The 27,876-nt window shown below is 44.0% G+C and overlaps 1 protein-coding gene and 1 long non-coding RNA gene across 2 annotated transcripts in view; one reads left to right on the plus strand and one right to left on the minus strand.

Moving 5' to 3' along the window:
* Window positions 1-27,848, plus strand: LOC115102109 (dysbindin-like). The gene is made up of 4 exons (XM_029621698.2): window positions 1-532; window positions 20,200-20,349; window positions 20,834-20,977; window positions 24,543-27,848. Exons 1-4 carry the CDS (start codon window positions 484-486, stop codon window positions 24,863-24,865), a joined length of 666 nt encoding a protein of 221 aa, XP_029477558.1. The 5' UTR covers window positions 1-483; the 3' UTR covers window positions 24,866-27,848.
* LOC115102110 (uncharacterized) overlaps window positions 21,877-27,876 on the minus strand; it is a 42,143-nt gene continuing 36,143 nt past the window's right edge. The window contains exon 3 of the long non-coding RNA XR_003859405.2: window positions 21,877-24,174. This is a non-coding gene — a long non-coding RNA (uncharacterized LOC115102110). The remainder of the gene's footprint in view (window positions 24,175-27,876) is intronic.

Raw genomic sequence — 27,876 nt, forward strand, 5'->3', positions numbered from 1 at the left:
CACCGCTCTGCACTACCCTACCAGATTTGAGAGAGAGAGAGAGAGAGCCGCAAGAAAGAGAGAGAGATAAAGAAAAATATAAAGAGAGATAAAGAGAGAGTGTGATAAAGAGAGAAATATAGAAAGAGATAAAGAGAGAGAGAGAGAGCTGCTGAAAGAAAGAGTAGCAAAAGAGGACAGAGAGAGGGAACTACAAAGCCAAATCAGGTGAGAGAGTAAAAAATACAGGACAGACAAGAGGAGAACAGAAGGAGTGTTTTCCTGTGAGGCCTATCTCAATGTTCTTGTTTTTTAAGCATTCTCAACAGATCTAGAGACTAGATGACCAGGCTTTACACACGGCAGTGTCCTGTCCTGGAACTCTGACTGGAGTGGACACACACACTCATACACGCACTCCCTCTCTCGCACACATACCTGCATACACAGAGGGTAGACATTCTCCATCACTGTCTGCAACCCCCCCTCCCCCTCGATTGGACCATGTCCACATCCTCGTCTGGATCGACCAACCACAACAAGCGTCAGTCATGTGAGTAACTCACTTTATGTTGCCGGTCTCTACCAGCTCTGAAAGCAATTTAAAGTGGTAGTAGTTATACCTAATAGACTGGAGGGAATTCATCACAATGGTGCATTTATATTCAATTATGTAAACACCTGTCTACCACTGTCCTGTAAATTCCCCAAACTTACAGTAAGCATATAATTTCTGGCCAATAAGTTAATAATTATGCTTTAATTGTGATCCTAATCATACTGTAAATCAAATTGATTTTTTTTTTTGCATTTTAGGATATTAGGCTTCAGGAGGACAGTCATATTACACTGTAACGGTCTTTGGATAACTTTCCATGTCTAATTAATTGCTGTCTGTCCATCTTTCTGTACTGTAGATTGGTTTAAACTGATACATACTGTACTAAAGAGATGGATACTGAGATTAGTCCGAAATTAAGATACATATATATTTAGTATTCCACAATAGGTGTGATTGACACCACGGTCAGTGACCGAAAATGTATTTTTGATACAATAACCTGACGCTATTGTCACCGCAGCTTCACCGAATCCAAACCTCACCTACCTGGTTTAAGTTAAAGGAGGTACAATTGATGATGACATTGTCAAAGTGTTTGACCAGTAAGGTCCTCTGTGATTGGAAAAATGACAATAAGCAGGGATGTGGTTTGTGTTTGGTTCATGTTGAACATGTGTGGTCCATCACAGGACCACCATGGTCAGAGTTACAATGAGGTCGCCACATGTGGTCCATCACAGGACCACCATGATCAGAGTGACAATGAGGTCGTCACATGTGGTCCATCACAGGACCACCATGGTCAGAGTTACAATGAGGTTGCCACATGTGGTCCATCACAGGACCACCATGGTCAGAGTTACAATGAGGTCGCCACATGTGGTCCATCACAGGACCACCATGGTCAGAGTTACAATGAGGTCGCCACATGTGGTCCATCACAGGACCACCATGGTCAGAGTTACAATGAGGTCGCCACATGTGGTCCATCACAGGACCACCATGGTCAGAGTTACAATGAGGTCGCCACATGTGGTCCATCACAGGACCACCATGGTCAGAGTTACAATGAGGTCGTCACATGTGGTCCATCACAGGACCACCATGGTCAGAGTTACAATGAGGTCGCCACATGTGGTCCATCACAGGACCACCATGGTCAGAGTTACAATGAGGTCGCCACATGTGGTCCATCACAGGACCACCATGGTCAGAGTTACAATGAGGTCGCCACATGTGGTCCATCACAGGACCACCATGGTCAGAGTTACAATGAGGTCGCCACATGTGGTCCATGACAGGACCACCATGGTCAGAGTTACAATGAGGTCGCCATATGTGGTCCATCACAGGACCACCATGGTCAGAGTTACAATGAGGTCGCCACATGTGGTCCATGACAGGACCACCATGGTCAGAGTTACAATGAGGTCGCCACATGTGGTCCATCACAGGACCACCATGGTCAGAGTTACAATGAGGTCGCCACATGTGGTCCATCACAGGACCACCATGGTCAGAGTTACAATGAGGTCGCCACATGTGGTCCATCACAGGACCACCATGGTCAGAGTTACAATGAGGTCGCCTCATGTGGTCCATCACAGGACCACCATGGTCAGAGTTACAATGAGGTCGCCACATGTGGTCCATCACAGGACCACCATGGTCAGAGTTACAATGAGGTCGCCACATGTGGTCCATGACAGGACCACCATGGTCAGAGTTACAATGAGGTCGCCACATGTGGTCCATGACAGGACCACCATGGTCAGAGTTACAATGAGGTCGCCACATGTGGTCCATGCTGCAGAGAGAGAAAGAGGAGGAAGGAGGGAGAATAGTATTAAAATATACACTACTTGGCTAAAAGTATGTGGACACCGAACATCTCGTAAAAAAATCATGGACATTAATATGGAATTGGTTCCCCCTTTGCTGCTATAACAGCCTCCACTCCTCTGGGAAGGCTTTCCACTAGATGTTGGAACATTCCTGCGGGGACTTGCTTCCATTCAGCCATAACAGCATTAGTGAGATCAAGCACTGATGTTGGGCAATTAAGCCTGTCTTGCAGTCGGCATTCCAATTCATCCCAAAGGTGTTCGATGGGGTTGAAGTCGGGGCTCTGTGCAGGCCAGTCAAGTTCTTCCACACCGATCTCGACAAACCATTTCTGTATGGACCTCGCATTGTGCACGGGGGTATTGTCATGGTGAAACAGGAAAGGGCCTTCCCAAAACTGTTGCCACAATGTTGGAAGCACAGAATCGTCTAGAATGTCATTATATGCTGTAGTGTTAAGATTTATCTTCACTGGAACTAAGGGGCCTAGACCGAACCATGAAAAACAGCCCCAGACCATTAATCCTCCTCCACCAAACTTTACAGTTGGCACTATGCATTGGGGCAGGTAGTGTTCTCCTGGCATCCACCAAACCCAGATTTGTCCGTCCGACTGCCAGATGGAGTCCAATGGCGGCGAGCTTTACACCACTCCAGCCGGCGCTTGGCATTGCGCATGGTGATCTTAGGCTTGTGTGTGACTGCCCAACCATGGAAATCCCTTTCCTAAAGCTCCTGACGAACAGTTATTGTGCTGACATTGCTTCCAGAGGCAGATTGGAACATGTTAATGAGTGTTGCAACCGAGGACAGACGATTTTTATGCTCAATATGCTTCAGCACTCAGCGGTCCCTTTCTGTGAGATTGTGTGGCCTGCCACTTCGCAGCTGAGCCATTGTTGCTCCTAGACGTTTCCACTTCACAATAAGAGCACTTACAGTTGACCAGGGCAGCTCTAGCACGGCAGAAATTTGACGAAGTGACTTGTTGGAAAGGTGGCATCCTATGACGGTGTCACATTGAAAGTCACTGAGCTCTTCAGTACGGGCCATTCTCCTGCCAATGTTTGACTATAGAGATTGCATGGCAATGTGTTCAATTTTATACACCTGTCAGCAATGGGTGTGGCTGAAATAGCTGAATCCACTAATTTGAAGGGGGTGTCCACATACTTTTGCCCATGTAGTTACAACCCTAGTGTAGATGATTGATTATCTACTTGAAGGAGTTGGTGGTCTGACATCAGCAACAGTCAGTTGAATTAATCCTGTGGTAGATTGTAACAGTCTCTGGTTGGCAAGATGTTCTCAGGTCTCTCACAGTATGGTGTATGGTCTAACAGGTGTATGTCTCTCCAAGTCAACACCTTGTCCATACCTCCCTACCTAATATGAGTTGATCTAGCAGGATCTGATAGGTGTGAGAGATTTGTTGAAAACCTATCCATTGTTTTTAGATCTACCAAATGTGGCAATGGGTAGAGGGGCACAAGGTTCATATGGAACCAGACAGTACAGTCTGGGCACCTCACTTTAACCCTTCCACAGCCAGTCCACAGCTGAACTATACATCTTAAGGTACTCAGACATATTGTCAACCAACCAAACAACATGACAAACAAAATAAGAGTCTTCAGTTGGTCTGTTATTGGCTGCCTTACTGTTATCCACAAGGGGTGTGTCTCAGTTTGGATGTATGTACAGTAGGCTACACACCACAGGAGACTGCTGATGGCTCAAAACAATGTCTGGAATGCAGTGAACGGAATAGTATCAAACACATGTGTTTGATACCATTCCATTTATTCCTTTCCAACGATTACTAGGAGCCTGTCTTCCCTAATTAACCAGACACCAGCCGCCTGAGCTACACACATAGTAAGGGGTTAACACTCTAACACCATTATTTCACTAAGCCAGAAAAGGACTGCCTAACAGACTTAGACTAGACACGCTATAACATACCTCCCCCATCTAAGCTATAGGAAGAGGTGTCTGGTTTAGCTAGCGGCTTAGCATGCTAACACTAATCTGTAGAAGGTGTCAAGTGTAGCCAAATTGGGTAAGCAAGCTAAATCCTCGAAAATAATACTGTTTTGATTGTGTCATGAAGACAGTAGATTAAGTGTGAGTGGATAATGGTGTAGTCATTCTGCCAATAGGCCTAAGTGATATAATTTGCAATAAGCTAAATGTTAGCTAACAAAACCTAAGATGTGTTTGAAATGTGTTTGAATGTTGGGCTGGGAATGGGGGTATGTGTGAGGTTATTTGGCACCAGACCGTTTGATCTCTGGAGGTTTAGCATCTCTATTCTAAGTGTCTATGAAGGTTATGGAGACCGAATTAGAGACCTGCTCTGATTGAACTAAATGTGCAGCCTTTGGGAAGGGATGAAGGTCAAACATTTACCCCTCACTGAAGTGCTTTAATGCCTCTGGGAATACAGGCCTACAGGATTAGCCCATGGTCATAGAGTGGACCTCCCTCTTCTGACTAAGGGAGAAGAGAAATGGAAGAATCAGAGAGATGGACAGAGAGATTAGCTAGAAGGAAGATGGATAACCGATCTTATCCAGTACTCTATTACCACTAAGCCTGAATGTATACTGACAGGTCTTCATAGCCCCATGATATATGTGTCTCACATAACGGCTTAGGGCGGGAGGAGGGTGTATTTGAAGTGCCCTAATGGTGATGGTGGTTGGGGGAAGGACAAAAGTTGACCATTATCGCTCTACTCTACTGTATGAGTGTTGTGCTAATGATACGACTGTGTGAAGGAATAGTTAACAGGCTATTGTGGTGCTGCAGTGAGCAATCATGTATCCCTATTCAGACTGATGAGGGGAGAGGGAGAGAGCGAGAGAGGGATTAGGTCTGTAAATAATGGCAGTAATAATGAGAGATAGGTCATCTAGAAACTGTAAAGAGGTGGGGAAGACTATCACTGCACCCCCGAGGGGAGAGGATTGGGTGTGAGCCAGAGAATCTCTACTCTCTCTCTCTCAAACACGCACACACACACACAGTTTGCTACTGCTTGGCCCTCGCAAGATATGGTCAGGGAGACAAGCCCAGACCTGGGCACGGGAAGCCTACAGAGAGGAAGAGAAAGAGAAAGAGAAAGAGAAAGAGAAAGAGAAAGAGAAAGAGAAAGAGAAAGAGAAGAGAAGAGAAGAGAAGAGGAGAGGAGAAGAGAAGAGAAGAGAAAGGTCAGATCACGGATGGGTAACCATGGGGATGAGGGATAATCATGTGGTCCAGCTCCCCCAGTCAGTCTCCACACTCCCCCGGCCCCTTTAACCACTACCTCCCCCCTCATCCCCTTCTCTTCTCTCTCTGCCTCTTCGCCCTCTCCTCTACATGCTGGGGAGAAATTCTTGGAGGGATTAATCTGCTACACAGGAAAATGGAGAGGAAAATGGATGCATCTCTAAAGGAAACCTATTAGCTTTTTGACCCGCAGAGTTCGTGCAGCAAATCAAAGTCTTTCATTGTGTAGCTCGCCTCAGGGTTTTTGGTTGTATCTTATTCAGTTCTACTTGGTCCTATTCTGTTCTACTTGGTCCTATTCAGGTCTACTTGGTCCTATTCAGTTCTACTTGGTCCTATTCAGTTCTACTTGGTCCTATTCAGGTCTACTTGGCCTATTCAGTTCTACTTGGTCCTATTCAGGTCTACTTGGTCCTATTCAGTTCTACTTGGTCCTATTCAGTTTCACTTGGTCCTATTCAGTTCTACTTGGTCCTATTCAGTTCTACTTGGTCCTATTCAGTTCTACTTGGTCCTATTCAGTTCTACTAGTTCCTATTCAGTTTCACTTGGTTCTTTATGTTAGATAGATTATCTTCTGTAATGAAATAACGATAAATACACTCAGTGTACAAAACATTGCGGATACCTGCTCTTTCCATGACATAAACTGACCAGGTGAATTCAGATGAAAGCTGTGATTCCTTATTGATGTCACCTTTTAAATCCACTTCAGTCAGTATAGATGAAGGGGAGGAGAGAATTGAGACATGGATTGTGTATTTTTTTCCATTTAGAGGGTGAATGAGCAAGATAAAATATTTAAGTGCCTTTGAACAGGATTTGGTAGTAGGTGCCAGGAGCACCTGTTTGTGTGAAAAACTGCAACGCTGCTAGGTTTTTCATGCTCAACAGTTTCCAGTGTGTATTAAGAATGGTCCACCACCCAAAGGACAGCCAGCCAACTTGACTTATCTGTGGGAAGCATTGGAGTAAACATGGGCCAGCGTCCCTGTGGAAAGCTTTTGATACCGGTTTTGTACACTCAGTGTATATAACATTGTAAAACTGTAAATATAAAGAATTACTGACTTTCTAGCCTTCTTTCGGTTGACCTCGATATACACAATGGCATTAAAATACATGAAATTATGTGTTTGCCTGAGTGCTATTGGGGTAAACACTCAAACACAGCTCACAGCTGAAAGCCTTTACAATGAAGGACAAAAACATCAGACATAAAGTACACTAAGGCACAGACACTTGGGTTGCGTAACATCACTGTCACTTTTATTTTACTGACATGCACGCGCGCACACACACACACACACATGCACGCGCGCACACACACACACACACCCACACACATGCACACACACACACACACACACACACACACACACACACACACACACACACAAACACACAGCATGTGTATGGGTCCACCACCCAAAGGACATCCAATCAACTTGACTTAACTGTGGGAAGCATTGGAGTCAGCATGGGCCAGCATCCCTGTGGAAGGCTTTCGATACCTTGTATCCATCCTTGAGTCCATGCCCCTACTCAATATTAGGAATCTGTTCTTAATATTTTGTACACTCAGTGAATATAACATTGAATAAGAATTTGTTCTTAACTGACTTGCCTAATTAAATAAAGGTAAAACAAAAAAAATGGGTCTAAAAAATGGATCACTGTAAAACGTAGAGGGCTTGTCTATGCATTATGTCAGTGACGGAGGGCTTGTCTGTGCATTATGTCAGTGACGGAGGGCTTGTCTATGCATTATTTCAGTGACGGAGGGCTTGTCTATGCATTATGTCAGTGACGGAGGGCTTGTCTATGCATTATGTCAGTGACGGAGGGATTGTCTATGCATTATGTCAGTGACGGAGGGCTTGTCTGTGCATTATGTCAGTGACGGAGGGCTTGTCTGTGCATTATGTCAGTGACGGAGGGCTTGTCTATGCATTATGTCAGTGACGGAGGGCTTGTCTGTGCATTATGTCAGTGACGGAGGGCTTGTCTATGCATTATGTCAGTGACGGAGGGCTTGTCTATGCATTATGTCAGTGACGGAGGGCTTGTCTATGCATTATGTCAGTGACAGAGGGCTTGTCTATGCATTATGTCAGTGACGGAGGGCTTGTCTATGCATTATGTCAGTGACGGAGGGCTTGTCTGTGCATTATGTCAGTGACGGAGGGCTTGTCTATGCATTATGTCAGTGACGGAGGGCTTGTCTATGCATTATGTCAGTGACGGAGGGCTTGTCTATGCATTATGTCAGTGGCGGAGGGCTTGTCTATGCATTATGTCAGTGACGGAGGGCTTGTCTGTGCATTATGTCAGTGACGGAGGGCTTGTCTATGCATTATGTCAGTGACGGAGGGCTTGTCTATGCATTATGTCAGTAACGGAGGGCTTTAAGGTAATTATGGACCAGTATAGGGTGAGACAGAAGGAAGAGGACTGGAGGTGGCAGAGGGCTTGTCTATGCATTATGTCAGTGACGGAGGGCTTGTCTATGCATTATGTCAGTGACGGAGGGCTTGTCTGTGCATTATGTCAGTGACGGAGGGCTTGTCTATGCATTATGTCAGTGACGGAGGGCTTGTCTATGCATTATGTCAGTGACGGAGGGCTTGTCTATGCATTATGTCAGTGACGGAGGGCTTGTCTATGCATTATGTCAGTGACGGAGGGCTTGTCTGTGCATTATGTCAGTGACGGAGGGCTTGTCTATGCATTATGTCAGTGACGGAGGGCTTGTCTGTGCATTATGTCAGTGACGGAGGGCTTGTCTATGCATTATGTCAGTGACGGAGGGCTTGTCTATGCATTATGTCAGTGACGGAGGGCTTGTCTATGCATTATGTCAGTGACGGAGGGCTTGTCTATGCATTATGTCAGTGACAGAGGGCTTGTCTATGCATTATGTCAGTGACGGAGGGCTTGTCTATGCATTATGTCAGTGACGGAGGGCTTGTCTGTGCATTATGTCAGTGACGGAGGGCTTGTCTATGCATTATGTCAGTGACGGAGGGCTTGTCTATGCATTATGTCAGTGACGGAGGGCTTGTCTATGCATTATGTCAGTGGCGGAGGGCTTGTCTATGCATTATGTCAGTGACGGAGGGCTTGTCTGTGCATTATGTCAGTGACGGAGGGCTTGTCTATGCATTATGTCAGTGACGGAGGGCTTGTCTATGCATTATGTCAGTAACGGAGGGCTTTAAGGTAATTATGGACCAGTATAGGGTGAGACAGAAGGAAGAGGACTGGAGGTGGCAGAGGGCTTGTCTATGCATTATGTCAATGACGGAGGGCTTGTCTATGCATTATGTCAGTGACGGAGGGCTTGTCTATGCATTATGTCAGTGACGGAGGGCTTGTCTATGCATTATGTCAGTGACGGAGGGCTTGTCTGTGCATTATGTCAGTGACGGAGGGCTTGTCTGTGCATTATGTCAGTGACGGAGGGCTTGTCTATGCATTATGTCAGTGACGGAGGGCTTGTCTATGCATTATGTCAGTGACGGAGGGCTTGTCTATGCATTATGTCAGTGACGGAGGGCTTGTCTATGCATTATGTCAGTGACGGAGGGCTTGTCTATGCATTATGTCAGTGACGGAGGGCTTGTCTATGCATTATGTCAGTGACGGAGGGCTTGTCTGTGCGTTATGTCAGTGACGGAGGGCTTGTCTGTGCATTATGTCAGTGACGGAGGGCTTGTCTATGCATTATGTCAGTGACGGAGGGCTTGTCTATGCATTATGTCAGTGACGGAGGGCTTGTCTATGCATTATGTCAGTGGCGGAGGGCTTGTCTGTGCATTATGTCAGTGACGGAGGGCTTGTCTGTGCATTATGTCAGTGACGGAGGGCTTGTCTATGCATTATGTCAGTGACGGAGGGCTTGTCTATGCATTATGTCAGTGACGGAGGGCTTGTCTATGCATTATGTCAGTGACGGAGGGCTTGTCTATGCATTATGTCAGTGACGGAGGGTTTGTCTATGCATTATGTCAGTGACGGAGGGCTTGTCTATGCATTATGTCAGTGACGGAGGGCTTGTCTATGCATTATGTCAGTGACGGAGGGCTTTAAGGTAATTATGGACCAGTATGGGGTGAGACAGAAGGAAGAGGACTGGAGGTGGCAGAGGTCTTGCTATGGATCAGAAGTATTGTGGAATGGCGGAGAGTAACTCATTGGATCAAATCAATGCCAGCTCTGCGGATGGCTTAAGTTGGGGTAATGGCCTACTACTCTGGCCTGTACAAGCAGTTGAGGCGTTCTGTGATGTTATGTCTCCAAAGTCGTATCATAGGATGATGAGAGCTTGAAACTGAGTCACAATAGCTTGTCTGGAGAGGAGGCTAACACAGAAAAGTGTCTTTGACATGCTCTAGTCACTGAACAGGTCCTTGTCTGGAGAGGAGGCTAACACAGAAAAGTGTCTTTGACATGCTCTAGTCACTGAACAGGTCCTTGTCTGGAGAGGAGGCTAACACAGAAAAGTGTCTTTGACATGCTCTTGTCACTGAACAGGTCCTTGTCTGGAGAGGAGGCTAACACAGAAAAGTGTCTTTGACATGCTCTAGTCACTGAACAGGTCCTTGCCAGTATGTGTTGGTCATACATTGGTCTGTGGAAAGAGATAGAGCAGGAGGGGGGGGGGGGAAGAGGGGGAAGACAGAGAGAGGGAGAGAGATAGAGGGAGAGAAATAGAGAGGGGGAAGAGAGAGAGGGAGAGAGACGGGGAAGACAGAGAGAGGGAGAGAAAGAGAGAGAGAGCTCTGCTATCAGACTGCTGATCTGCTGCTGGCTATTGTTTTGCCATCAGAGCCAGAACTACGTTAATTTAAGACTGCTGATCTGCTGCTGGCTATTGTTTTGCCATCAGAGCCAGAACTACGTTAATTTAAGACTGCTGATCTGCTGCTGGCTATTGTTTTGCCATCAGAGCCAGAACTACGTTAATTTAAGACTGCTGATCTGCTGCTGGCTATTGTTTTGCCATCAGAGCCAGAACTACGTTAATTTAAGACTGCTGATCTGATGCTGGCTATTGTTTTAGCATCAGAGCCAGAACTACGTTAAGACTGCTGGCCTTGCTGCTAGTGACATTATTCTATGTTGCTGTGGTCTTAGACTTTACTATTTTATGACCAGTAATGTCATACAAAATCTAATCACATCAAATTGTATTGGTCACATACACATGGTTAGCAGGTATTAATGTGAGTGTAGTGAAATGCTTGTGCTTCTAGTTCCGACAATGCAGTAATATCGAACAAGTAATTTACAAATTCACAACGACTACCTTATGAGGGAAAATAATCCAGAAAATCACATTGTAGGATTTTTTATGAATTTATTTGCAAATTATGGTGGAAAATAAGTATTTTGTCAATAACAAAAGTTTATCTCAATACTTTGTTATATACCATTTGTTGGCAATGACAGAGGTCAAACGTTTTCTGTAAGTCTTCACAAGGTTTTCACACACTGTTGCTGGTATTTTGGCCCATTCCTCCATTCAGATCTCCTCTAGAGCAGTGATGTTTTGGGGCTGTTGCTGGGCAACACGGACTTTCAACTACCTCCAAAGATTTTCTATGGGGTTGAGATCTGGAGACTGGCTAGGCCACTCCAGGACCTTGAAATGCTTCTTACGAAGCCACTCCTTTGTTGCCCGGGCGGTGTGTTTGGGATCATTGTCATGCTGAAAGACCCAGCCACGTTTCATCTTCAATGCCCTTGCTGATGGAAGGAGGTTTTCACAAAAAATCACACGATACATGGCCCCATTCATTCTTTCCTTTACACGGATCAGTGGTCCTGGTCCCTTTGCAGAAAAACAGCCCCAAAGCATGATGTTTCCACCCCCATGCTTCACAGTAGGTATGGTGTTCTTTGGATGCAACTCAGCATTCTTAGTCCTCCAAACACGACGAGTTGAGTTTTTACCAAAAAGTTATATTTTGGTTTCATCTGACCATATGACATTCTCTAGCCTAGTGGTTAGAGCGTTGGACTAGTAACCGCAAGGTTGCAAGTTCGAATCCCCGAGCTGACAAGGTACAAATCTGTCGTTCTGCCCCTGAACAGGCAGTTAAACCCACTGTTCCTAGGCCGTCATTGAAAATAAGAATTTGTTCTTAACTGACTTGCCTAGTAAAATAAAGGTAAAATTAAAAATTAAATTCTCCCAATCTTCTTCTGGATCATCCAAATGCTCTCTAGCAAACTTCAGACGGGCCTGGACATGTACTGGCATAACACAGTGTTCAAGGAGGGGCCAGAAGTATACAGAATGGTGTCGTTTGCGTAGAGGTGGATCAGAGAATCACCAGCAGCAAGAGCAACATCATCGATGTATACAGAAAAGAGAGTCGGCCCGAGAATTGAACCCTGTGGCACACCCATAGAGACTGTCAGAGGTCCGGATAACAGGCCCTCCGATTTGACACACTGAACTCAACCAGGCGAGGCAATCATTTGAGAAACCAAGGCTGTCGAGTCTGCCAATAAGAATGTTGTGATTGACAGAGTCGGAAGCTTTGGCCAGGTCGATGAATACGGCTGCACAGTCTCTTATCGATGGCGGTTATGATGTCGTTAGAACCTTGAGCGTGGCTGAGGTGCACCCATGACCAGCTCTGAAACCAGATTGCATAGCGGAGAAGGTATGGTGGGGTTCAAAATGGTCAGTAATCTGTTTGTTAACTTGGCTTTCGAAGACCTTAGAAAGACAGGGTAGGATAAATATAGGTCTGTAGCAGTTTGGGTCAAGAGTGTCCCCCCCTTTGAAGAGGGGGATGACCGCAGCTGCTTTCCAATCTTTGGGAATCTCAGACGACACGAAAGAGAGGTTGAACAGGCTAGGAATAGGGGTGGCAACAATTTCGGCAGATAATTTTTAGAAAGAAAGGGTCCAGATTGTCTAGCCCGGCTGATTTGTAGGGGTCCAGCTTTTGCAGCTCTTTCAGAACATCAGCTGACTGGATTTGGGAGAAGGATAAATGAGGAAGGCTAGGGCGAGTTGCAGGGGGGTGCAGTGCTGTTGACCGGGGTAGGGGTAGCCAGGTGGAAAGCATGAAAAATGCTTATTGAAATTCTCAATTATAGTGGATTTATCAGTGGTGACAGTGTTTCCTATCTTCAGTGCAGTGGGCAGCTGGGAGGAGATGTTCTTATTCTCCATGGACTTTACAGTGTCCCAGAACTTTTTTGAGTTAGTGTTGCAGGAAGCAAATTTCTGCTTGAAAAAGCTAGCCTTGGCTTTTCTAACTGCCTGTGTATATTGGTTTCTAGCTTCCCTGAAAAGCTGCATATCACGGGGGCTGTTCGATGCTAATGCAGAACACCATAGGATGTTTTTGTCTTGGTTAAGGGCAGTCAGGTCTGGAGAGAACCAAGAGCTATATCTGTTCCTGGTTCTAAATTTCTTGAATGGGGCATGCTTATTTAAGATGGTTAGGCTGATTTGTAGGGGTCCAGATTTTGCAGCTCTTTCAGAACATCAGCTATCTGAATTTGGGTAAAGGAGAAATGGTGGGGGCTTTGGTGGGTTGCTGTGGAGAGTGCCGGGCAGTTGACCGGGGTAGGGGTAGCCATGTGGAAAGCATGGCCAGCCGTAGAGAAATGCTTATTGAAATTCTCAATTATAGTGGATTTATCTGTGGTGACAGTGTTTCCTAGCCTCAGAGCAGTGGGCAGCTGGGAGGAGGTGCTCTTATTCTCCATGGATTTAACAGTGTCCCAGAACTTTTTTGAGTTAGTGCAAATTTCTGTTTGAAAAAGCTTGCCTTAGCTTTTCTAACTGCCTGTGTATATTTGTTCCTAACTTCCCTGAAAAGTTGCATATCACGGGGGCTATTCGATGCTAATGCAGAACGCCACAAGATGTTTTTGTGCTGGTCAAGGGCAGACAGGTCTGGAGTAAACCAAGGACTATATCTATTCCTAGTTCTACATGTTTTGAGAGGGGCATGCTTATTTAAGATGGTGAGGAAGGCACTTTTAAAGAAGGCATCATCTACTGACTGGATGAGGTCAATGTCATTCCAGGATACCCCGGTGTTTCAGGGAGCGTTTGACAGTGATGAGGGGTGGTCGTTTGGTTGCAGACCCATTACGGATGCAGGCAATGAGTGAGTGATCGCTGAGATCTTGATTGAAAACAGCAGAGGTGTATTTGGAGGGTGAGTTAGTTAGGATGACATCTATGAGGGTGCCCGTGTTTACTGATTTGGGGTTGTACCTGGTAGGTTCATTGATAATTTGTGTGAGATTGAGGGCATCAAGCTTAGATTGTAGGATGGCCGGGGTGTTAAGCATGTCCCAGTTTAGGTCACCTAGTAGCACGAGCTCAGAAGAAAGATGGGGGGCAATCAATTCACATATGGTATCGAGGGCACAGCTGGGGGCAGAGGGTGGTCTATAGCAAGCGGTAACAGTGAGAGACTTGTTTCTGGAAAGGTGAATTTTTAGAAGTAGAAGCTCAAATTGTTTGGGTACAGACTTGGATAGTAATACAAAACTCAGCAGGCTATCTTTGCAGTAGATTGCAACACCACCCACTTTGTCAGTTCTATCTTGGCGGACAACGTTATAGTTAGCGATGGAGATAGCCTACAGAGTTCTGTCCTACTATCCAGGTCTGTCCCCAACCTATTTGAACTTCTACTTTTAAAAATCCACCTCTCTAAAAACAAGTTTCTCACCGTTGCCGGTGAGGTATATCTCTCTGGTCACTCTCTCTATCTCTCAAACCAATTCTTCCTTTGGCCTCCTCTCCTTCCAGTTCTCTGCTGCCATGACTGGAACGAACTACAAAAATCTCTGGAACTGGAAACACTTATCTCCCTCACTTGCTTTAAGCACCAGCTGTCAGAGCAGCTCACAGATTACTGCACCTGTACATAGCCCATCTATAATTTAGCCCAAACAACTACCTCTCCACCTACTGTATTTATTTATTTGGCTCCCTTGGCTGCCTGTTGAACACATCCTCAGCATTTGCCACCTTCTATAGGAATTTAACGACTGCATAGGGCTATGTTTTGGATGACTGGCTGCGAATGTTTATTGAATTGTTTTATTTCTGCCTTTTCTATTCCAGACATTCTGAAATTCACTAAAGCATCCAATGTATGTAACTTTAGTCTTTCACTTTTCAATGATTTTGCACAGACTTTGCACATTCTTCCACTGCAAATCTACCATTCAAGTGTTTTACTTACTATATTGTATTTACTTCGCCACCGTGGCCTTTTTTTGCCTTTACCTCCCTTATCTCACCTCATTTGCTCACATTGTATATAGACTTGTTTTTTTTTACTGTATTATTGACTGTATGTTTGTTTTACTCCATGTGTAACTCTGTGTTGTTGTATGTGTTGCACTGCTTTGCTTTATCTTGGCCAGGTCGCAGTTGTAAATTATAACTTGTTCTCAACTTGCCTACCTGGTTAAATAAAGATGAAAAAAAATATATATATAAAAAAATGCTGAGCTGTAGTTAATGAACAGCATTCTTACATAGATATTCCTCTTGTCCAGATGGGACAGGGCAGTGTGCAGTGTGATGGCGATTGCATCGCCAGTGGACCTATTGGGGCGGTAAGCAAATTGGAGTGGGTCTAGGGTGTCAGGTAGGGTGGAGGTGATATGACCCTTACTAGTCTCTCAAAGCACTTCATGATGACAGAAGTGACTGCAACGGGGTGATAGTCATTTAGTTCAGCTACTTTAGCTTTCTTGGGAACAGGAACAATGGTGGCCATCTTGACGCATGTGGGGACAGCAGACTGGGATAGGGATTGAATATGTCCAGAAATACACTTATAGATACTGTGTGACGGGTACAGACTATATGGATTTACATGTATCATGTCTATGCAACAGCTACTGTAACTGAGTGTTTAATTTTGTGTTAGTCACAGAACACCCACTGACAGAACTCTGGCCTGGCTGCAGTATTCTGACCTCACCATCTGGTCTCTGCAGATTAAGAAAAACATGTAACCATGAAAATGCATTCATTTAATAAGTAGAGTTTGTGGGATAAAAGTAATAACACAATCACCAAAAGAGAATGGGAACCTCCATTAAATGCATATTTGGTTTATGTGACCCAAACTCAACAGTCAACAGAAGCACTTACCCAGTGGAAATGTTGAGTGCTCTGAAGAAAAGCCACTGGGACTTATGTGTTCTTTTGTTGCATTATTGTATAACCATGCATTGGCTTATTATTTTGGATCGTTGGATAAGACAGTGTGTCAGAGGTGCATGGCATATATCAGGACACAGATGCAGCAGGGGTCTCACAGTCACATTCAAGCCCAATTGATGGGAATATTACTCACGGTTGTCCCCATTGGCCGGTTTTGAAGGCATTTCCCGACGTCCTCAGGACATGGAAAGACGTACAATTTCAACGTCAAAATACACTTTATGACACTGTCATGTAGCATTATGACCGTCATGTGTCACTTTACTTAGACTAAGATAAAACCCCTTTATGACATTGTCAAGAAGCATTATGGCCATCATAATCATATAAGCCAGATAGGCCTATCACGTACATGCCATTATGTCAGTCATCTGTCAAAAAGAGGGTGTCTTCTCCTGTTCCTGAAATCTGCTCCGGCATTTATCCCAGTCATCAGCAACAGAGCATTGGGGTAGGTGCATGTCTGACATCAATGTGTGAGCAATAACAATGATAATTAACAAAATGTTATACAACATAAACAAACTGTTGACAAGTAGGCTATGGTGTAATGGAATGTTTTGCCTTGTGTGATAGGTTTTGTGGGTTTTTACACTATAGTGTTGTTGTCACCACCAGCCATAAACTAACGCAATATATGTCACAACAGGTTTAAACATATGTGTCATGACAGTGTTATGATCATATTATAACAGGTTATGACCGTGTCATAACGTGTTATGATGCTGGATGTTAACTAAAGTGTTACCAAACTTACATACTTTACACCAGTTTCCCAAATACTTCTACATGGCTGATGAGTCTTGACATATACATAATCACTAATGGCAAGTTGAACAATGAACTCCCATACTCAGTGTCTGACTCAGTCTCATTGCCCTTGACTGAACTGGCCCTGAACGTCAAGCCCAGTCTTTGAAGTTGCCCACTTAGAGATGAATGGAGAATGCATCATTATTATACCACGCTCATTATACAATGATCACTCATTACATTAGATTCAGATGCCTCTGATTAGTGAGTATCTATCTGTGGAACCTTGTCTGAGCCAGCCTACTTACAGAAATGATGAGGGTACGTTTAGATGATATTCCAGTTAATTTAATATTTCTACATGTTGAAACATCATTAGTGGACTAAGACAGATGCAGGGAGTGGGAGAACAAAGTTTCTCTGTGTGTGTGTGTGTGTGTGCAGCGTGCATGTGCACACCCGTGTGTGTTTCTGCTTGCCTATATGTGTGGGACCTCTTTGACAGATCCGTGGGTTCGGTGGCTAAGGGCGCTGTAGTTTACATAAGCTGTACAGTCAAGTCATCATCAACCGTCTCTTAGCTCTTAGTTTCCGTGGTATTCCTGTGTGACTCTCTTATTAGAGCGACCCCCCACCCCCTTCGGTTTGTGGGTGTCTCCAACCCCGTGCCCTTCTGCATAGGGCACAATCCAGGCTGCATGGCACGAGACACACATAACTCTCAGCCTGCCTCCTAAAGCAGACAGACCTCACAGAAATGGTTAAATACAGCAAACATTCTCAACCTCTTTTTTTATTAAATATACAGGCTGAATGCATCTTTTCTCCATGGTAATATCCCCTATATCAACAGATGGTCTAACAAACTGGAGTCAGAAAAGGTCTCTGCCTCCAACAAATGAGCGAATTACAGGCTTCTAGAAGGAATGAGTGACAACTTACTAACTTCAGTATCAGGAGTGTTGATTGATGACACTTGTGATTGACAGCGTGAAAACAGACCATATAAGAACTCTGAAGAAGGATGGTCACTCAGATGGCAGAAGTTAGTGTTTAAATGTTTAGCTGAATCCACAGCCAAGTCCAATGTCAGGTCATTTGCATGCACACACACATGCAGTCATGCACACACACACAGTCACACACACAAGATCACACACATGCACACGCAGTCACACACACACACACAAACACACAAGCAGTCATGCACACACACACACACACAAGGTCACACACACACGCAGTCACACACACAGGGGGTGACATGAGTCACAGTGTCAGCTCATTAAGCCCAGTGGGAGTGTGACTGGAGTGTGCTGAGGAGGACATAACACAGTTATACAACCTCAGCTGGTTAGCCCAGGACAAGACAGGACTGACTGGAGGTGTGCCTGGGGACATGTGTCCTCCCTTTATTCTGGGAATAGACTGCAAATTGTTACCCACATTTTGGATTTCAGAATGGCTCCAGTGAAATGGCATAAATTACATTCGCGAAAGAAATGCATAAATCTAATCAAAGTTTATTTGTCATGCGCACCAAATACAACAGGTGTAGACCTTACAGTGAAATGCTTACTTACAGGCTCTAACCATTAGTGCGAAAAAAGGTGTGTGTGTGTGTGTGTAGGTAAGTAAAGAAATAAAACAACAGTAAAAAGACATTTGAAAATAGGAGTAACAAGGCTATATACAGACACCGTTTAGTCAGGCTTATTGAGGTAGTATGTACGTGAACGTATAGTTAAAGTGACTATGCATATAAGATAAAGAGAGAGTAGCAGCAGCGTAAAAGAGGGGTTGGGGGGGGCACACAATGCAAATAGTCCGGGTAACCATTTGGTTACCTGTTCATGAGTCTTATGGCTTGGGGGTAAAAACTGTTGAGAAGCCTTTTTGTCCTAGACTTGGCACTCCGGTACCGCTTGCCATGCGGTAGTAGAGACAACAGTCTATGACTGTGGTGGCTGGGGTCTTTGACAATTTTTAGGGCCGTCCTCTGGCACCGCCTGGTGTAGAGGTCCTGGATGGCAGGCAGAGGTCTCTGACCTCCTTCCTATAGGCTGTCTCGTCGTTGTCGGTGATCAGGCCTACCACTGTTGTGTCGTCTGCAAACTTAATAATGGTGTTGGAGTCGTGCCTGGCCATGCAGTCGTGGGTGAACAGGGAGTACAGGAGGGGACTGAGCACGCACCCCTGGGGAGCTTCAGTGTTGAGGATCAGCGTGGCAGATGTGTTGCTACCTACCTTCACCACCTGGGGGCGTTCTTGGGCACAGAGACTATGGTGGACTGCTTGAAACATGTTGGTATTGACACACTCTGACCATTATTTGAGGTGTTTGTTTCGTCAGGGTGTGATATGAGTGGGCATTCTATGTTGCATGTCTAGTTAGTCTGTTTCTATGCGTTTTGGCCTGATATGGTTCTCAATCAGTGGCAGGTGTTTGTCGTTGTCTCTGATTGGGAACCATATTTAGGTAGCCTGTTCTGTATTGTGGCTCGTGGGTTATTGTCTATGTGTAGTTGCCTGTGTCTGCACTTGTTGTCATAGCGTCACGTTCGTTTTGTTGTTTTTGTTTAAGAGTTCTTCGTGTTTTTTCGTCATTCAATAAAATAATGGATTCACACCACACTGCGCTTTGGTCTACTCCATTCAACGAACATGACAGGTATTACAGACTCAATCAGGGACACGTTGAAAATGTCAGTGAAGACACCAGCCAGTTGGCCAGCACATGCCCGGAGCACACGTCCTGGTAATCCGTCTGGCCCCACAGCCTTGAGTATGTTGACCTGTTTAAAGGTTTTACTCACGTCGGCTACGGAGAGCGTGATCACACAGTCGTCCGGAACAGCTGATGCTCTCATGCATGCCTCAGTGTTGCTTGCCTCGAAGCGAGCATAGAAGTGAGTTAGCTCGTCTGGTAGGCTTGTGTCCCTTTGTAGTCTGTAATAGTTTGCAAGCCCTGCCACATCCGACGAGCGTCGGAGCCGGTGTAGTATGATTCAATCATAGCCCTGTATTGACGCTTTGCCTTTTTGATGGTTAGTCGCAGAGCATAGCAGGATTTCTTGTAAGCTTCCGGGTTAAAGTCCCCCACCTTGTAAGCGGCAGCTCTACCCTTTAGCTCAGTGCGAATGTTGCCTGTAATCCATGGCTTCTGGTTGGGGTATGTGCGTACAGTCACTGTGGGGACGACGTCCTCAATGCACTTATTGATAAAGCCAGTGACTGATGTGGTGTATTTCTCAATATCATCGGAAGAATCCGGGAACATGTTCCAGTCTGTGATAGCACATGTTTTATTACATGTTCAAAGAAATGCATTGTTATTGGTCTCCTCATCCTGAGTATACCCCACATGTTTTAAATGGATTTTCTCAAACTTATATCTATGCAATCCAATACATTCAGGTAGTCCCAAGCTGAAAATATTGATGTTTTACCGCCCTCTGTTGGCCTGACAATGTAAACGTCAACCTATACAACACATACCTGTTGAGGATTTTGATTGACATTTGGGTTGTATGTGTTATGTTTTGATTGCTAGTGGAGACAGACAACTCTCAGATTGTGTTGGACAATGACTCAGCCCAGCATCTGAAGCTGAGGGAGAGACAGCGCTTCTTTGAGGAGGTATATCAGCACGATATGGACATCCTCCTGTCCTCGGCTCACCTGCACATTGACAGCAGGAAACGTGAGAGATGCTCAATACGCACACCTACACACACACCCCACATACAGTCTTGTACAGCTAACCTTGTGGGGACACACAATTCAAACCCATTCAAAATCCTATTTTCCATAACACCTAACCCTAACCCAAAAACCTAACCTTAACCATAAACCTAACCCTAGCTCCTAACCTTAACCATAAAACTAACCCTAGTTCCTAACCCTAATTATAACCTTAACCCTAAACCCCTTAGAATTAGCATTTGACCTTGTGAGGACCAACAAAATGTCCCATTTTGTCAAATGTTGGTTATTTTACTATTCTGGTGGGGACTTCTGGTCCCCACAAGAATAGTTAAACACGTACACAAAGGATAAGCCTCTATTATGTAATCTATGGACTTATTAGAACGCACATTACAGTCCAAATAAACAGCACATCATTGATTTAATGATAAGTAGTAAATATACAGCCAGTATCTGAGTGTGATGTGTTGTCCATACAGCTCCCATGGGCAGTATCTCCTCTATGGAGGTGAACGTGGACATGCTGGAGCAGATGGACCTCATGGACATCTCTGACCAGGAAGCTCTGGATGTGTTCCTCAACTCTGGGGCCAACAACAGCCCACTGGCCTCCCCTTTACCAGGTAATTATGCCACCTTCCTAGCCCCATAAATAACATACCTACCAGGTGTGCTTTTAGGGGAGGGGACCCATAATAATTGGTCACTTCGTTTCTTAAAATAAGGTTTAAATGTGGAGAGATTTTCTTTCTAGAGTGGAATGTACAATTAGCCATTCTAGAGTGGAAATCAGGTCATTATAAAAAAGGAACAAAAGCAGTAGTGACTTTATACTTAGAATTTGAGGAGGATCGAGGACATTTTTGGGGGAAAAAATACCATATTTTTCATCAAGCTGTTAGTAATTTCCCTGCGCTCACTATAACATTGCAGCACCAATGTGCATTGTTTACGTCTGGCATCAGCAAGCCCTAAGTTACGCCATAGTCGAGAGCTAGCTAGTAGCTAGCTAACAAGCTCATATATGCACAATAGCAGCACAATTAAAAACACAGTCTTACCCTTTTGAAATGAATAACTCCATTGTGAAACATGCTAGCTATAGTATGCTTAGCTAACTTGAAAATGTCTATGTATTCTTCTCTGAATTAAAAATCTCTCTCCCTATATTGATCTTCTGAATCAAGCATGTGGGCTACAGCATGTGAGATTATTCAATTATTTGATTGGATGGGAAAGAAAAAAGTACTTGCTACTGCAAGAGATCTGATTGGTTACCTGTTCATTCTCCCTGGGGTTGAACTGGGGTCAATGGAGCTGGAGGACAAACTTTGCCCTCCTCCCGTATATGAGGTGCTGTTGAGACTACCTTGCAAAACCTTTTTTTTTGTGACATGCATTTACATTTAAGTCACTTAGTAGAAGTTATTTTACAGAGCGACTTACAGTGTAAGGGTTTTCCTCCTCTTCGTCTGAAGAGGAGGTGTAGCAAGGATCGGACCAAGATGCGGCGTGGTAAGTGTCCATGGTTGTTTATTTAAAAACATGAACTGAACACTCAATGAATACAAAACAATAAACGTGAACAAAACCGAAACAGTACCGTGTGGCGAACAAACACAGACACGGAAACAATCACCCACAAATACACAGTGAAACCCAGGCTACCTAAGTATGATTCTCAATCAGAGACAACTAATGACACCTGCCTCTGATTGAGAACCATACTAGGCCGAAACATAGAAATTCCCAAAACCTAGAAAAACAAACATAGACAACCCACTCAACTCACGCCCTGACCATACTAAATAAATACAAAACAAAGGAAATTAAGGTCAGAACGTGACATACAGTTAGACGTTTTAAGATATTTAGTATATCAAAAAAGTATACATGTTTTCATTTTTCATGCTTCTTTTAAAAATGGTTTTAAAAAATGCATATAGAGGAGGATGGTCACACACTTCCAACAATGACCAGTCTCTTCTGAACTAGAATGTAGAACTGTTCTGTACTTGAGTGCAAAGGCCTATCAGTTCCAGTGGTGGTTACAGTGGTGGTTCTAGTTGTTCTAGTGGTGGCTCTAGTGGTTCCAGTGGTGGTTCTAGAGGTGAATCTAGTGGTTCTGGTGGTTCTAGTGGTTCTAGCGGTAGTTCTAGTGGTGGTTCTAGTGTTTCTAGTGGTAGTTCTAGTGGTTCTAGTGGTGGTTCTAGTGGTGGTTCTCATGGTTCCAGTGCAGATTCTAGTGGTTGTTATAGTGGTTCTAGTGATGATTCTAGTGGTAGTTCTAGTGGTGGTTCTAGTGGTGGTTCTAGTAGTTCTAGTGGTAGTTCTGGTGGTTCTAGTGGTAGTTCTAGTGGTTCTAGTCTTGGTACTAGTGGTGGTTCTAGTAGTTCTGGTGATGGTTCTAGTGGTTGTTCTAGTGGTTGTTCTAGTGGTTCTAGTGGTAGTTATAGTAGTTATAGTGGTGATTCTAGTGGTTCTAGTGTTGGTTCTAGTGATAGTTCTAGTGGTTCTAGTGGTAGTTCTGGTGGTTCTAGTGATTGTTCTGGTGGTGGTTGTAGTGGTGGTTCTAGTGCTTCCAGTGGTGGTTCTAGTTGTTGTAGTGGTGGTTCTAGTGGTGGCTCTATTGGGGGTTTTAGTGGTGGTCTAGTGGTTCTGGATGGAACCTTATTATCTCTCTGGTTTTCCTGCTCCTGTCATTGTGACCCTACAGGTTTATCAACTCATCCCTGTCCTCTTACAAAACTCTGCTGCTCTACCCTCACACACAGAGACTTCACAATCTGATTGGTGCAGTATCACATTTAAGATGTGAAACTAAAGATAGAAGTATGACACAAGAGATTGAACCTGCTTTTGTATTATGTGTGTGTGAAATGTCTGCATCACCCAGAAAAGGTTGTTGTGTTTCTCTTTCATGCAAACTCACATATGGAAAATAGGGATTCTGTTTTCAGAAGCAGTTTTATTTACCCTGGCATCAGATCACTGTGGTGAGAGAGAGGGATCAGGGGTATCGAGAGACTCTCAGGGAGGAAATCGGTGCAAACCTTTTGGTTTGTTTTATATATATATATCAATAACTCAGTATGAATGGAACAGTTTTATTTGTTAGACACCATTGACATACTGAAGACAAAGACCTCATTATTTCTCTATTATAGCCAATATTACTGTCATTAACTGGTTTACCCATCACACCCAATAGAAACTCATTACAAACAGTTGAGGAATGTTCACTTGAAAGCATGTGGTTTGCCCCACCTATCATCAAGGGATATATGGTCACACTTGATTTGCTCTACAAATGGTCATACTGTCTGTTGATAAGTAACTGTTGATAAGCAACTGACGATCTGTTGATAAGCAGCTGCTTGCTAAGGTTACCGTTAGGTTGAGGTTTAGATTAAGTGCTAGGGTAAAGGTTAAGGTTAGAGTTAAGGCTAGGGCTAGGGTTAGTAGATAGTGTGGTTAACCGTGGGTGTTGGGTTGAGCGTGCAGAGATTGACACATTTAAGCGAGGTTTTAGTCAGCAAAAACAACTTTACTAGGACAGAAAATAAACATAACAAAGAAAATGACTTTGGTTTGGCGCGGTCCTTCTCCTCTACTTTTGCCTGGTGTCGTCTCTCCCCCTTCTCCCTCGCGGTGTGCCACAGTCCTCCTTTTATTTGGCCTCCACTCCTGGTTGGCACTTTCCCCTAATTACCTCCACTTGGAGCTGTCCGTGTCGGGGTGCCCAGCTGCCGTATTCCCAGGAGAAGGAGCCAACGTCGCCTCACGTACCTCCCCTCTATTACCATTCCCCGGGGTAGACCTGCTGGGATACCACAATAGTTATTTGAAATGTTACTGATAGTTTGTAGAACATCTACAGATGGACTATCCAAATAAAGTGTTCATTTTTCTGTTATTGCATTTGATTTAATAATAGAGATGGTATCAACAGAACATAAAACTTCCATCTCAAATGTTACTGAGAAAATGGTGAGGTACTGTGAAAGGATGGTAACTGTAAGTGGCATTTCAAATTATCCCAACAAAGACTGTCTGGATTGATACAAATTCCTTTCAGTGGTAATTACAGTCTTTTCATATCATTTCTATGCCTTGAATCTCAGTGTCATGATGTTTGTTCCTTTTCCTATTATTTTCTACTCATGTCTTCTGTCTGGCCCACACCAGAGGTAGACGATGAAGAGGAAGATGAGGAAGACGAGAGTAAAGAAGTTGTCTACAGGGAGCGTGTGCCAACTTGCGACATTCGCCGGGGGTCAAAATCTCGCATGTCATCCACCTCTTCCGGTTCCAGTGACACCAGCGGGGGCGGGACCGACAACCATGTGGTCCAATCAGATGATGAGGAGGTGCACGCAGACACCCTGTTGCTGACCTCCGTGCCTCGAACAAAAGATGAAGAGGCAGAGGAAGAAGATGGAGAAGTGAGGCCTGTCCGCTCCGTTGTCATAGAGACACAAGCCACTTGCTGTTCTGACTGTTGTCAATGACAACAATGAGATGGTAAACAGACTAACTCGGAGATCCATACATATACAGTACCATCACTTCCTCTTTACATGTTACTGACGCCCCTGGAATTCCTTGTGGGAAACCCCTAGCATGGACAACCCTTGTTATTCTTTGGTGTGTTGTTATGGGTCAACCCACTGGGCACAGACACCATTTAAACGTCAAATGTTTATTTACATTTGGTTGAAATGTCAACTAATGTGAATTCAGCATGAAATAAACAAAAAATGTCACCATGTCATGTGATTTAGGTTAAAAGTTGGGTGAAAGAAAGACTAAATTCCCTTACGTTGAAGACTTTTTGCAAATCAAATCAGTTTTCCACATTTGATTCATTGTCATCAGATTGCAATTTTTGGGTTGAAATTATGTGGAAACAACATTGACGCAACCAGTTTTTGCCCAGTGGGAATTGATTCTCTGCGTAACTATGAAACTACTTATTGATGACTCCTCATTGTTTCTACTTAGTACTATTATAAGGAACATTCAGTTCTCACTGTTTTTTCTTCTGTTGCTTCAGAGCACTATACGTGTATTGTGTTCAACCATTATCAAGGTGCCAATATTGTGTTCTCCATATTTATCATACACAGAATATCATTGTTTGAGGGAGGAATGTCCAGATAGATGTCTGTCTCACATAAGAACCTGTGAACAACTACTTTAGTGAGAATAAATTCTAGATCCAATCCTATCCATTCATTAATGCTGCTATATAAACACTGAATTCTAACATGACTCTTTGCTGCATGATTTGGAACAGTTAGTAAGGGAAGTCTCAAGCGGTTTGGTTTCATTTGTTCTCAGTCAAGGTATTTACCTCCCTTTATGTGACCGTTGACAGAGGATCCAACATGTAGTAACATAACACAGTCACACACACACACACACACACACACACACACACACACACACACACACACACACACACACACACACACACACACACACACACACACACACACACACACACACACTAGTCTACATTAGCATACTGGATTCTCTTCTTTGGTTTCTGCTATTGCTATTCCCTCCAGCTCAGGACACCTTGACCACGGCCATTTCAAATCATTAAGTCAGTTATCTACAGTAGCTACATACATTTTTTTACTTATAAGTTAATGACATGTACCCATTGATTCTTGAAGAACTTATACATGCCTCATGAGCTTAGCTCAACTGTCGTACCCCATCAGAGCCCAAAATGTAAGCTTGTTTACTTTGTGAACAAAGTAAACGTAAACAATTTCTCCAGACCCATACCTCAGCTTGCCCCTTTAAGAGGGTCAGAAAGATTTAAGAGTGGTATTTAGAAGTACAATCATCCCTGTGTGGCATTCCCCTATGTCAGAATGAGTTAAGGCAATGTCTCACCAGAACAACACCTTGGTATTGGTAAAGGCCTTGGTCTCATTCAGACAATACCAGCCAGTTACAGGAAATTCACGACACTAGCTACTAGACTAGGGAGGCGTAACCATACCCAGACTTTTGTTTCTGCTTGGTTGGAGCAAAATCCTGCACCCACACCTGCCATCACAAGGTAAGATTTCCCACAGTTTTAATTTAGTACATACTGATGTTTTAACTGTAAAAGAAAAGTAGAGAGCAGGAGTGAGCCACACAGTCCCCAGCCTCATGTTGTCTGGTTATACTCATCTCATCTGAGTACCATGAAATCGTTGGCTGGCCCTCGCTTCATACTCGTCGCCAAACCCACTGGCTCCATGTCATCTACAATACCTTGCTAGGTAAAGTCCCCCCTTATCTCAGCTCGCTGGTCACCATAGCATCTCCCACCTGTAGCACGCGCTCCAGCAGGTATATCTCTCTAGTCACCCCCAAAACCAATTCTTTCTTTGGCCGCCTCTCCTTCCAGTTCTCTGCTGCCAATGACTGGAACGAACTACAAAAATCTCTGAAACTGGAAACACTTATCTCCCTCACTAGCTTTAAGCACCAGCTGTCAGAGCAGCTCACAGATTACTGCACCTGTACATAGCCCACCTATAATTTAGCCCAAACAACTACCTCTTTCCCCACTGTATTTTATTTATTTATTTATTTTGCTCCTTTGCACCCCATTATTTTTATTTCTACTTTGCACATTCTTCCATTGCAAAACTACCATTCCAGTGTTTTACTTGCTATATTGTATTTACTTTGCCACCATGGCCTTTTTTGCCTTTACCTCCCTTCTCTCCTCATTTGCTCACATTGTATATAGACTTGTTTATACTGTATTATTGACTGTATGTTTGTTTTACTCCATGTGTAACTCTGTGTCGTTGTATGTGTCGAACTGCTTTGCTTTATCTTGGCCAGGTCGCAATTGTAAATGAGAACTTGTTCTCAACTTGCCTACCTGGTTAAATAAAGGTGGAAAAAAAATGCATGCCACATTGTAAATGCACTGTATGTTCTGATCATCTGCTATGAGGTGTATCATTTCCAGTTTTTTTCCTGGCACTTCAGATAAAATTGTATGCCTATCTATGCATGAAGCAAGTCTTGTGAGGACAAACAGGGCGTCTTTCCTCCCTGTAGCCTCCTATTGAGCTGAATGTTGAGGGTTGGATATGTAGACACTGTAGAAACTTGGCACACAAAGTGGTTTATGCCAGTTTTTCGGGTGTTAGAGTATATCAACAAGCTGGAATGGTTTGTGTATGTGGGTGGGTGTGTGCCTGGGTGTGTGTGCATGTGTTCATTGCAAAAGAACAGTAGAGAGCAGCCTCATGTTGTCTGGTTGTACTCCTCATCGGAGTACCATGAATGTGACTGTGTTTGTGAGTGTACATGTGCTTTCTGGTTTTATAATGGTCCTTTTTTTGACAGTGGAAAACATAGTTATGTGTATAATTTCCCTCTCTCTATGAGCTCCCAATCAAGGTAAAGAATAAAATGAATACAATTGCCAAACAAATACAATATATTTTCTTTTTTTTAGAGTGCCATACATGTTGGTGTGTGTGTTCAAGCTCTC

This window comes from Oncorhynchus nerka, linkage group LG20 (genome assembly GCF_034236695.1).
Source record: "Oncorhynchus nerka isolate Pitt River linkage group LG20, Oner_Uvic_2.0, whole genome shotgun sequence".
NCBI classification, from domain to species: domain Eukaryota; kingdom Metazoa; phylum Chordata; class Actinopteri; order Salmoniformes; family Salmonidae; genus Oncorhynchus; species Oncorhynchus nerka.

What these genes read in the sequence shown, in the direction of transcription:
- LOC115102109 (XM_029621698.2), top strand. Translation starts at nt 484, where the DNA reads ATGTCCACATCCTCGTCTGGATCGACCAACCACAACAAGCGTCAGTCA. An exon ending in CCACAACAAGCGTCAGTCAT is followed by an intron (nt 533 to 20,199) that starts GTGAGTAACTCA and finishes TTTGATTGCTAG; the next exon opens with TGGAGACAGACAACTCTCAG. An exon ending in GCACATTGACAGCAGGAAAC is followed by an intron (nt 20,350 to 20,833) that starts GTGAGAGATGCT and finishes TTGTCCATACAG; the next exon opens with CTCCCATGGGCAGTATCTCC.